General features: G+C 37.8%; 1 protein-coding gene across 1 annotated transcript in view; it reads right to left on the reverse strand.

Annotated features, from left to right (window-relative positions):
• Positions 1 to 2,906, reverse strand: part of LOC139127080 (SID1 transmembrane family member 1-like) — a 12,927-nt gene extending 10,021 nt beyond the window's left edge. The window contains exons 1-3 of the mRNA XM_070693001.1: positions 2,758 to 2,906; positions 1,629 to 1,674; positions 1,199 to 1,297 (exon numbers count right to left, since the gene is read on the reverse strand). Coding sequence (XP_070549102.1) covers positions 1,199 to 1,297; positions 1,629 to 1,673 — 144 coding nt within the window. The 5' untranslated portion in view covers position 1,674; positions 2,758 to 2,906. The remainder of the gene's footprint in view (positions 1 to 1,198; positions 1,298 to 1,628; positions 1,675 to 2,757) is intronic.
• Between the last annotated feature and the right edge of the window lie 10,638 nt (positions 2,907 to 13,544).

Raw genomic sequence — 13,544 nt, forward strand, 5'->3', positions numbered from 1 at the left:
CCCTGCTACAGTATGTCTCAGTGCTGAAAAGGCCATGTTGTTGTCAGGTTGTCATGGCGACTTTTAAAATTTGCATACAACTCTGAGAGTGAAACGGGTTGTTAATAGGTCACAGAACTTTTGAGTCCCACTGTCGTCCATTATACCTGTTTCCTTGGGTATTAAAGGTGTGCAAGTATACACATCAAAAGACTAGAAAATTCACTTCATGGGCAGAATCTCGTGAAGTAGCCTTTTCTTGTCTGGTTAACGAAAAAAGATACCCTGATCTAAAATACGCATGGTTTTAAATAAAAAACTGTGGTTACTTAATGGTTACCATGGCAACATGAAACAAAAATGAACATGGAGTTCATGCTGTGATAAATACACTTAGGAGAGCATTTGCATAGTAACTGGGATTACTTTTAATGGAATTTGGAAAAACTTTGAAATTTTAAAATGCAAATAGGTTACTATGTAAACACAGGGCAGTAAAAATGGATATCATGTTTTGTCTTTCTAACCCAAAATAACCCTTTGGTATAATATTTCTGTTGATTACTGGATTTTACACTGAATATTTGGTCTTTCTAACCCAAAATATCCCTTTGATACAACATATTCTGTTATTACTGGATTTAAGTTGGAATCTTTGAAAAACTGGTAATTTTTACTCCTAAATGGTTACCATGGAAACATCTCACATTAAAATGAGTGTGATTTTTTTTGTGTGCTAACAAGAAAACCCTTATTATCAATTTATTACATCAATCAATAGTTCTTTAATAGGAATTAGGGAAAAAGTAACATTTTCAATCCCAAAATAGTTACCATGGCAACTCGAAACATTAAGATAAGTCTTGTTTTGTGTTCTCTGACCCGAACTCCCCCACTAGGTAATTTTCATATCAATCAAAGTAACTTTTCATGGGATATTAGCAAAACTGAAATTTACAACCCCTCAAATGGTTACCATGGAAACATGGGGCACTGAAATCGATATCATATTTGGTCTTTTCGACCCAAAATACCCATATGGTGAAATTTTCACGGAAATTGAACCTATTATTATTCGCGTTATTATTTCTATATAATACTTATATTATTATTATTATTAAATATTATCATCGTCATCATCATCATCATCATCATCATCATCATCATGATTATTATTGCAAAAAGAAGACGACGACAAAGAAGAAGATGATCATCTTACCCCTACTTCTTGAACTCCAATGACCGAGCAAATTTTATTCTCTGAACGTCCTCGGACTTGGACTGAATCAACGCCATTAGGAAACCTAAAGTAGTAGTACTCATAAAATATAATTTAAAAAAATTAATGTTACGGAAAAGTGGACATTTTCACCTTATTATAGGTTGAAAAGTCGTAAGTAGTCTAGGAGCTATTGTTTTACATCGATGTCTTTGCGTAACGTTGCAGCTGTTCGCATCGAAATAAGTAACTTTAAACATTTTCCGTCTTTTCAATATGATTAATTAAGCGACATAGTCAAAGTTTTGAATCTAAATTTCAGCTGCTTGACACACTTATTCCTGGCATCCGGCAGCAGCCAATACTGCTTTCTCAAGTGAGTTTCTAGCACCACGAAATCTTACATGACAAGAAAAATACTGCATCTTACCTGAGGCTGGGATGGTGATATCGTCACGGACTGGGGGGACGACATTCTGAAAGTGGAAGGAGAGCTGATATTTCAGTCTCACGGCAATGTAAACCTTTTCACCAAACTGTTTTGTCGCCGTCAATAAAATATCCATAATAATTCAATAATGAAGATTTAATCCTTCTTTACAACTATTAAAAACCGATATTGTTGCTGAGCAAGGAGAATATGCAACTTTGATTCTTTACTGGAGGGTTCTTTTATCACATTGGCTTGAAAAAATAACGTTTCCATGGCGATATCAGTAAAGCGCTACCCATCCAACACATATGCACCGAAACATAGACTTGTTCCAAGTGGGCGATATCAGTAAAGCGCTAACCATCCAACACATATGCACCGAAACATGGACTTGTTCCAAGTGGGCGATATCAGTAAAGCGCTAACCATCCAACACATATGCACCGAAACATAGACTTGTTCCAAGTGGGCGATATCAGTAAAGCGCTAACCATCCAACACATATGCACCGAAACATGGACTTGTTCCAAGTGGGCGATATCAGTAAAGCGCTAACCATCCGACACATATGCACCGAAACATAGACTTGTTCCAGTGGGCGATATCAGTAAAGCGCTAACTATCGAACACATATGCACCGAAACATAGACTTGTTCCAAGTGGGCGATATCAGTAAAGCGCTACCCATCCAACACATATGCACCGAAACATAGACTTGTTCCAAGTTTGTGGTCACATAAATATCAAAACAGAATAAACTGAAGGTATAAACTTTGGAAAACTTTCTCGCTAACTGTAGGCTGTTGCGCTGATCGTGGCTGAAAGCATTGACCAGCCAGTAACTGCTGCTGCCGGGAAAAGCTGAGCAACGGGGGCGAGTCTAAATATAAACGGATTTCATGCAAGATACGAATCGTCTATGTTTTGCAAACCAAGAAATGGACGACACTGTGCCGTTCTGTCGTTCTGTCACCGATGTGTTACTCAAAGTCTGTGTATCTAAATATTACATGTTATGAAATACAAAAATTATACTCATTTAGAAGTCTTCGATTTGCTATTATGTCTTACAGGAACTGTATAGCGAGTAAGTATGTTCTGCTAAAGAAGGAAGCAATTGACTTACTCTAAATCAAATTCGTGGACCACAGTTGCTTTAAGGCTGTAATATGTGTCATCAGTTGAAGAGCAAGATACATCAATAACCACTTCTGAGATTTCTTCATCACCAAATTGAAACGGACAAAGTGTCCTTGCGACAGACTCGTACTTGAAGTCACGTCTAGGGGAGGACAGAAAAACAACCGACAGTGGCAACAGTTGTTCCGTTAACAGATAAACGTCATCAGTGCTTCGAGCATGATTTTGATTTTCGAGAGCCCCAGCATGGAGCCCCTTCCTAATCATCAAACTTGATTGCAAAAAGAACAATCCTGATAATATCCATCAACCATTGTCGGGCGTCAACAATAACATACTCATTTACATGAAAGAAAATCATTGTCCTCTTTAAAGAACTATGCATTTGCAAAGCAATACAAAGTAAAAATCACTCACTCGTTCTTGTTTATTACTTTCAGGGGTATCTGCCAAGACATGACACCTTCAGGTTGCTTGACAACAAATAGAATTGGTTCCGTTTTCTGCGCATGGTTGCTGCTAACATGTATACGGATCGCGGCAGACTACAGAGAAACCATTGGAGGCAACATTTACCGAACTTATCAGGCTATAGAAAATCACATGTGAAATTTTCTGTGCTGATCAGAACAGCACTCCTTTTTAGATCATGTCAAGTTATAGAGTAGACAAGACTAAATGAACGTAGAAAGATTGTAAGGAAGGTGAAATATGATCGTAAATTAAGATAGAATGCATCTCTGGGACAGCTATTCGGACTCCCACACTTTGTCAATTTTCTTCTGATCTACAACTTGGGGGGCTTCATGTTAAAGCTCTTGGTGTAAGAAAATTTTTCCTATTTTTTCGAAAATAGAAAAATTTATTTTCCTACGAAGACTTAACAAATTTCAAAGATCGGAAAATATTGGGTAATTTGCTTCTCTCGTACTAAAATTTGCACGATGACCCCTGATTTTGTTTTTTTGATTTTGAAAGAGTTGGTTTAAATATTCCTTGAGGAAGTTTGAGAAAACGTTTAAGTCTTTCACCTTATTATTTATTTGCAGATAATCAGCATTTGACACTTTTAAGTATGTAGCTACAAAGAAGGGTCCAATACTGATATAAACAGATTAAACAGTGGTCAAGTTTCGGTCACTTTGAAACGAGAACAATTAACGGCAGGAGGTGGAAGGTAAAATGGGGACACGCAAAAGGGAGCCTAAAATATCAAGCTCTTTGCAAATCATACACATATCATTATGAATGGGGCAGAAAACATTCCTTACGTTTTCTAAGGTTATCATGTAAATCATACTTGTTGTGCATGTATGCATGTCAACTCTACAAAACTTTACAGAACAATGATAAGTGGAATTTATAACACAAGATATATTGTTACTATTTATGCATTTATATGTTTATGTTTATGTTTATATATATATATATATATATATATATATATATATATATATATATATATATATATATATATATATATATATATATTACCAGACATTTACGGTCGAAAATTCTAATATCAAAGTTTTTTTTACATTTGTACACTTCTAGGCCCCCTGCTACGGGTGGGTGTATATTTATGAATTGCCAAACATCCAAAAATGCACACATGTAACTAGTTTTGTATGACGGTATTGTTCATAGTTTGCTTCTGAGACCCCCGCGCACAATGAAATGACATCTTTTGGTTGAATTTTTGAAATGAACTTTGTTTTCCTTAAATGCACTTTCGTAACTCTACCGTAGTCAAGAGCTTTTATATTTAGAATTACTTATACCAGGTGTCAAATTTCATACCCCATCAAAAGCTCCCGCGTTGTGTGCGTGTGTGACAAGTGTGTTTATACATACTTATACTAGTATACATACGAACGTACACACACACACAAACATACAAACAAACACACATACATACATACACACATACATACATACATACATACATACATACATACATACATACATACATACACACATACATACACACACACACATACATACATACATACATACATACATACATACATAGATACATACATACATACATACATACATACATACATACATACATACATACATACATAGATAGATACATACATACATACATACATACATACATACATACATACATACATACATACATACATACATACATACATACATACATACATACATACATACATACATACATACATACATACATACATACATACATACATACATACATACATACATACATACAAGCAATAAAAAGTCATACGTGTGAGTTTGGTCGTGGATGGAGTTCGGGGTAAATGCATTTGCGTTGTGTGCTGGAGTATACCATGACAAGTACAGGTACTGGAAAAATGACACTGACGCTCAAAGTGAAATCAATGAATAAAATGTCATGTACAGTAATGCCATGAGAATAACATGTTCAGAGTACAGATCTCAACCTACAATCTTGTCGATGAATCTTACTTTCACTCATTAAAACGAGCTCGCTTCTGCTCTCAATTCAAGTAATTCAATATCCAATTATAATAGGCAGCTAATGTAACAATTGATCCATAAAAGTGTCGAAGTGCAAAAGCTATCAAAAGCCTTCTACGTTGAAACAGGTATCACGTACACAATAACAATACTGTCAGCTCTTAACACTCGTTGTGTTTTACAGGTCAAATGAATCAGATCAAAGAACCAACAGTACAATGTTCATGCTTGTAGTTCCTCGACGAACCATATAGCCGATTTAATAACACACTTAGCCGTACGGCTTAAGGGCCATTCAGTTATATCAGATAACCCGCGATGCTTTTGCATTCCCCACACGGTGTACGTTTGTAAGGAGAACGGCCGTAGCCTGCTAAGTCATTTCAGGGGTTGTTTAAAATTAAAACCAAACGTAGAGGGCGTGTCCACATATGGACTTCATGAACAATATAGTCGGCTTGCAAACAAACATGAGAAACAATATCGACTTTCAACGATGAGGGCGTTGTCCAACAAACAGTAGTCATATCGAGTAGCTCCAAAAACGAATGGAATGAGTTCCAAGCATCGATAATACAAATATCAGTGTCAATAAATATTCTTCATCGATTAAGAAAGTACCATCCGTCTCAGTTACGCGTTTCCAGGGAAGCAAATCTGAAGTGTATGTTTCTACGATAGCTCATAGACAATGGCATCATGACACGCTGCGTACGATCAAGTGATAAATTCGCTGGTCACATTTCCTTCAAACGTGAAGCAAAGCCCGACAACAAAGCATAGGTCAGTTCTGTGATCGATCTGCTCGCAATATGATTTATCGACGGGTTAGACGTCTGCGTAGAGCTGTGCGGCTCGTCCTGTTACCCAGCTTTATAGTTCGGAGAATTTCAAATGGCCGTAGTTTTATTCGATCGAGTCCGATTTCTTGCGACTTTCATCGATCGAATCTTAATTTATAAACTTTCGTTACGTGAAGCATCAGTGTCGAGAGACCTGTGCGAGCACCCCTACTCCTTGGATCTCGGCAACTGGTGTCCTCAATGTGTGGTTGATTTTGCAAACACGTGCGCTTCGTTGAGATACAGAGGGATGTCATTCAAGAATCTCGATAAAATACCTCGTCACGCCGATATCTCACGGAGACTAGCTTAAATGATATTAGACAACATCCGTCTTCCCTCGTGTCCTTTCTGAATGCACTTTCATCTCACGATTCCGCCAATGGTTTGGATTTTGTGGAGACTTCCACCCACACTGACTTCACTGGACACCGGCCATCACCATACATGAAAATTCTTATTGTTATAAAAATTGGATGACAGTCAACTCGCACCTTTTCCAACACGCACAGAACCAACTCGATCGATTCCAGCTCGCCCGATACTAACTCGCCCGAAACCAACTTGCCGGTTACCAACTCGCCCGTTCTTTTAGGGACCGAGCACAATTAACGGCAGGGGGCCGGAAGAGAAAATGTGGTGGGGGGGGGGGGGGTTACGGAAAAAATGAGTGTTCTTGGGGTGGGCCATGAAAATGCCAGGGAAGATAAGGGGTGGGCCACCAAAATTTTTTCCACCATGACAGACAGAGAATATTTTTCAGCATTTTTGTTCCTTGTGAAGCTGGAGTTCCTTGTTAAACTCCTTGTAGCATGATAAAATACCAAGTCTTAAACCTCACAATGCAGTTGTTATGTGTAAATTGAGCAATATTTTTATTGAAAACTGACGCCATTTGTCAACAATAATAATGGTTGGTAATGATACAGAGGCTAGGTTGACACTGGTTAATATTGAAACTGGTTATAACAGCAATGAATGAACTTGTAGATGTTTATAAGGTATTTGGTAATTTCAAAATTCTTTGAGATTAAAATAGCACAACACAATACTGAAAAGTAGCTGTAGGTGTTACAAGTAGTAAAGCTTGAACATATGTTATTTTGTTTGTTTATTATTTATATATTTATTTGTTTGTTTACTATTTATTTCAAGAATGCAAGAATGTTGTTTTCACTAAAGTATATATTAAAAGTTAAAGGGATATAGTCGTCGGAACTGCGCCTGTGCAAGTTTCTTGTTTACAAACAATGTACTTCGTGCATGATATCAAGATGCACCTCATCATCATAGCTGCAACATTTACATTATACGATGTAGATTATGACAGACATGTTTTAAGTGTCATCAATCACCATTGTGCCTTGGATACATTGTTGCCATGGGTCATATGGGTCCCATACAACCTTTGAGCGCAGTTCCGACGACTATATCCCTTTGAAAGGATTATATATATGTGTACAACTTTGTACCTATGTAATTTTCTATTTTGGGGAGGAGGGGCCACTAAAAGTTTTGCTGGTGTTAGGGGGCCTGTAAAAAATATATGCACTACATATTTTCTCTTCCAGCCCCCCTGCCGTTAATTGTGCTCGTTCCCTTAGATGTGTATGTAGTAATAATATATCTTGTGTGATAAATTCCACGTATTCCTTGTGTTGTAAAGTTTTGCAGAGTTGACAGGCGCCTGTCAAAAATGGCTACTGACACGCGGAACGCTTTTCGCCAAAATTCACCACATTTTAGCGAAATCTACATTGCTCTCAATGTAAAAATTACGAAATAAGTACATTTAAGTCATATATTCAATATTTTGCGAAAGCCGTCATACGGTTATGCAAATTACCTGTCACGTGATAGTTATGTAAACAATGGTGACACTATGGTAACCAAACTGTCCCCCTTTATCTAGGCTTTCCGAAAATATACAATTTACGGGCTTCTGAGCTTCTTAAACACTACAGAATTGTTGGTTTAAAATGGTCAATTTCTTGTCTTGGAACCTTAACAGGTGCCCTAAAAATTCCTTGCCGCAAAAACACTACCAACGCTTGGGTAAAATACAGGCACGCCTACCTTGATTGAACCTATTTGATCATTCAAACAGCAAAAAATAATAAATTATGATAAAAGAGCTTTCGTACAAAAAATCCCATAATCAAAGGTTTGAAATTCCATAGATAAAAAATCAAAACTTGCGAGTTATTTTGATTTCGTACTCACAATAACAGAAAAGGTTATTTTGGGACTGTCCATCATCAAATGTACACAGGTCATCCCACTATGTCCTAAGGGGGCAAATCCCATGGTATCATATACATACATACATACATACATACATACATACATACATACATACATACATACATACATACATACATACATACATACATACATACATACATACATACATACATACGTACGTACGTACGTACGTACGTACGTACATACATACATACATACATACATACATACATACATACATACATACATAGTGTGTCATAGATAGCTAGCTAGCTAGCTAGCTAGCTAGCTAGATAGATAGATAGATAGATAGATAGATAGATAGATAGATAGATAGATAGATCTTGACAATAGATAGATAGATAGACACACATGGCAGAAGGAGCTTAGGGGAGCTTATGCTTCTTATATTGGGGCATCCATATGTTGCTGCCCCTCCGGGGGGGCTCTGAAAATTTCGGCTCACGCTTATTTTGGGGGAGGGCTGCGAAAAATAGCTGACCTTATACTTTTTCAGCCACCCTCTCAAGTAATTGTAGTCTTTAATTTGACTACAGTGACTGTAGTAATCGCAAGTAACATGCAGACAAAACAATATATGGAAAAAAAGGCTCCTACCATGTTCATTCCATCTTCTATCAGAAAGGCGAACCTTTCCGGATTGCCTCTGCTGACATTACCATGATATAACGTGTCAAGGTCACGATACTCAATGTCATCGCCGTCGTCATACAGCAGATCTTCGGCTTCGCCATCAAAAGACATGAAGCCCCATGACATTTGTACCAAGCACGCCGCGAAGAGAAAGGACGTGTAAAGTAGCCATGTAGTTTGAGGTCTGTCTCTTACATGAAAGGTCATCTGTAAGAAGTAAATGTACATTGCCTAGGATACACTTTGTCACGGAATTATTATTTTAGTCGAGAAACTAAACCAAATGTTGCAGGAGAGAGGTACAGTATATTCTGTAAATGCATTGATGGGCTGCAGCTATCCTTTTTATAGAGGGCATGGACGTTTTGTAGACAAGTTCATATTTGGCGAGAGACGAGATAATATTGGGAGATTACAAGGGGGAAGGCTGGTGTAGTAATAGTAGTAGTAGTAAATTTATTGATTAGCGTGACATGACACACGACCCCGGGGGCGGGGTAACTCCATGGCTAATAGTACGGGGGGCTCCTCACGAACATGGAAACCCAAACTGTTGTGATACCAGTTTTAAGCAAAAAACCTACCCTTTCTGATACCATACAATATAATAATCTAGGGGTACCAGGGGTACCAACAGTCCAACCGACAGATCGGAAATTTTGATGGTAGATCTGGGATGTAGATACATGGGTTTCCAGTGTTGACAGCATGATTTTTTAACAAATGTCAGTTTGTGTTTAAAACATTACATTTCAATAATGATACAACATCAACAGTGAGTGGTCACCCACCCAATGGGCTTATAAGTCACTATAATATTACAACTTTAAAATAAGGGTAGCTCGATGAAATAAAAATTAACTGATAATGTAATACTAATATAATACAGTAATCATTGTTACTGAAATAAAGTATTACGTCTTCTTTGAAATGACTTTGATATATACTTTGCTGTTGCTCTACTATTTGTTTCCATTAAGTATACTAATTTTTCTATGTCGTTATAATAAATAAACTCTCGGTTTGACTCATTTACTAAATCAAATAGTTGATCACGAAAATCATTATACAAGCTACAATGAAACATAAAATGTAGTTCATCTTCTATTTCATTTAACATACAAAGTCTACAAAGTCGCCTATCTATATTTTCATGTCTATATCGCACAGTCTCAATGCGTAGTGGGAGAATACCAAAACTAACTGTACAAGAAAGGACCTTTCTGCCCTTGATAGGTTTAACGATAAATATTTTTCCTGTCCAAAATTAGATTTCAATTTGCATATGTGCGTAATTTCAAAGTGACATTGGACATTATTGGACATAAATGAACATAGTTGTAGCAATTATTTGGAAGACCTGCACTGGATGTGACAATTTTATGAACCTTACGCGCGCAATTTTACGGTAATTCTTAGCTGTAATATCGCAGGGGTGCTAGTGGCATCTATCGAACGCGTTCGAGTCAAGGGTCACCGCCACAGTACCGCTACGAGCCAACCCATAGGCTTTTTGGTAGTGTTTTACTACGACACCGATCGGTGTCGCTGATTAAGAGTAGGTAATTATAATGCTTTGTCTGCCTGTTGTTGACATTACAGAAAATAGGCGGAGTCATATGCTAAAGTTTGATCATGCACTTCGCTGGCTGCATGGGCGTAACATAGACTTCAAAACTGCCAATACATTTCTTGACGAAATCTGATTGGTGGCAACAAAATTCTGTTGCCGGACAAGAACTTACAGACCGCGTCCAGTCGTAAGAGGTGGAGCGTAGAGAGCGTCCTCGAGCGACGGATCTTCCTGTTTAGGGCGCTAACGACGGATTTGGGGAGGTATTTCGTCTACTTCGGCAATTTACCAAAAGCGAACGAAGGATGACCAGGTCATCAAGTTTTGTGGCTATTACGAATTGTGTGTGAGATTCAACATAAATCGGAAGGAGTGTGTCGGCATACCAATCTGATTAAAATCAGATGTACAGTACGGCGACGTCTTCTTATGCGTACGCTGTATTCTCTCGCTGTAGTGAGAGGCGACAGCGAGAGAATACCGCGTACGCGTAAGAAGACGTCGCCGTACTCTACATCTGATTTTAATCAGATTGGTCGGCATACCAGTGTGCGTGTGATTCCAAACATTACAGCAGGCTACTCAAAGATGTAATGACACCGACACGATGCCACTCTCTTCAGCCAATCACTATCCATCGCTAATGTCGGCAACATATTGGCTACGGATAACGGCCCTGTTGATTGACAAGTGCTATTCAATTAGCAGCAAAAACCGAACAAACAGCCAACCCCCCAAAAAGCAAACAACATGTGGTCGTGCAGAGTGACAACGACGCAATTTTCCGCCAGATACAAGTATGCCATTATTGTAGGGATTTGAATGGGAATATTTTGCATTGTACAAAACAAGCACGACTCATTCACAAACCCTTGCCGCTTTAAGAAAACAGGACATCAAAAATATTGATAAAAAAGTATCGCTCTGACCTGAACCATGTAGAATATGTTTTCAATTTCTAGTTATTCTTTTTTGAATGCCTAGGGTAAGCCTACACGGAGAGTCTGACTTTCTGGTGCACGAACTTGAACGCCAGCACCACCATAGTTTCTACAGCAACGTTTGGTTAAAGTGAAAGCAGTGTACTCCACCGAGCCATGCAAGCGATTATCTGCATATTTTGGCTACGTACTACAATTATTTATTACCTGTCCGATGTTGCTGTAAACCCGCCTGGTACTTCATTTAATTACTTTAATCTCCATGGATACGGTCAGGGCTTTGAGATACACAGTTCAAAGTTCGTCTGAAAGTTTACCACTGTGGAATATGAATTCTTGATTGAAACTATGGTACAGGCGTTCCGCTTTTGAATTGGGAAGATTGAGATAAGTAGTCAAAATACGTGTAAATTAAGATCTCGTGTTTATCTTGAACTCAAAGGGCTGAGGACGCCTATTCCACACACAGTGCGACAGGTTGCTTCCAATTAAGGGACTGGTCAGTTTCTTCAGCCTGGGGGGGCGGTGGATTCATGAGGGGTGTCACCCTGTTTTTGACTTTGGTGATAGGGGGTCACCATGTTTTTGAAATGCCCAATAGGGGGGTCAGTGTGTTTTTGAATTTTGACACAGGCTCATCATTGCCTAAAATGCTAGTGTTAGCCACAAATTTTATCATTCAGTTGTATTTTTCGGCGCGCCCTTCGGGCTCGTAACTTTAATAATCAGTCATATTTTTCAGCACGCCCAACTTTAACATATCAAGCATACATACATCAGAGATATCTGTATGTTCAATATTTTTCAGCGTGCTCTTCAAGCTCATTACTTTAATATATCAGACATTTTTAGCATGCCCTTCAGGTGCATGACTTTAATATACAAGGCATATATATCAGAGATATCAGGATGTTTCATATTTTTCGGCGCGCCCTTCGGGCGCCATAATTTAATAAATCAGAGATATCTTGATGTTTGCTAAGTGAAAGTGCACCATTATGAAACTTGCATTTCATATGAAAAGGATGACAAATTCCTGATACTTTTCTGTTCTCTCTATGAGAATTCAGTATGAGAAAGCAACATGCACAAATATTTCACAATATATATTTGATACAGTGACTTATTTTAGAGATAGAAAAATGACAAGATATCTTTCCTTCTCATTGATGCAATTATTTTCCTTTGTGTCACAGGTTTTCTGTAGAAAGAGGCTTTTTATGAACAAAATAACAGTTAAAAAGGGCAGTTTTTGTCATCATTAGCTGTGTTTTTATGGTTTCAATGTTACAAGAAAAGGTCCTCTCAGACACTGTGCACATCAGATTTGGCTAAAAAAGCTCTTTATGGCTCCTCAGGAGATTTAATTGGATGGTTGGCAAGTCTTAACACCCATCAAAGTTTTTGATTCACTGCTTTTTCCTCTTTGATATTAATGATTGACATCCATTTCTGTACAACAGTCCAGGACATCGGGTTAAGCATAGAAAGTGTGACATACATTCACAGCTCATTCAAAATAAAGCTCATTAAAAATATACTGTATTCAAACTTTAAGATTGACACTTTGAAATTCCTATCTTACAACTGACATGTCAACAATTTCATTAAAACATAGAATGACTATTTCAAATATAAATATATGTAAAATGTAAAATATAATATATATATATATATTATATATATATATATATATATATATATATATATATATATGTGTGTGTGTGTGTGTGTGTGTGTGTGTGTGTATGTATATAGATAATTTATGTCCACCTTTTGTTTTATCTATGTCGCGCGCCGGGGGGTCACCCTGTTTTCAAAATTTGGAATAGGGGATGGGGGGGTCAGCCACTTTTTTGACGTCGGCAAAAAGTAATCCACCGCCCCCCCCCCCCCAAGCCGAAGGAACTGACCAGTCCCTAAGCTGTCCAAGATTACGAGTCCGCAAATCATTAGAAAGATATGTATATGATTTCTTGACTCAAGGCTTTAAATGTAACCCGATAAAACGGAGTTGACCAACAATTCGTAGAATGCTGCA

Source organism: Ptychodera flava, unplaced genomic scaffold (assembly GCF_041260155.1).
Source record: "Ptychodera flava strain L36383 unplaced genomic scaffold, AS_Pfla_20210202 Scaffold_28__1_contigs__length_4768798_pilon, whole genome shotgun sequence".
NCBI classification, from domain to species: domain Eukaryota; kingdom Metazoa; phylum Hemichordata; class Enteropneusta; family Ptychoderidae; genus Ptychodera; species Ptychodera flava.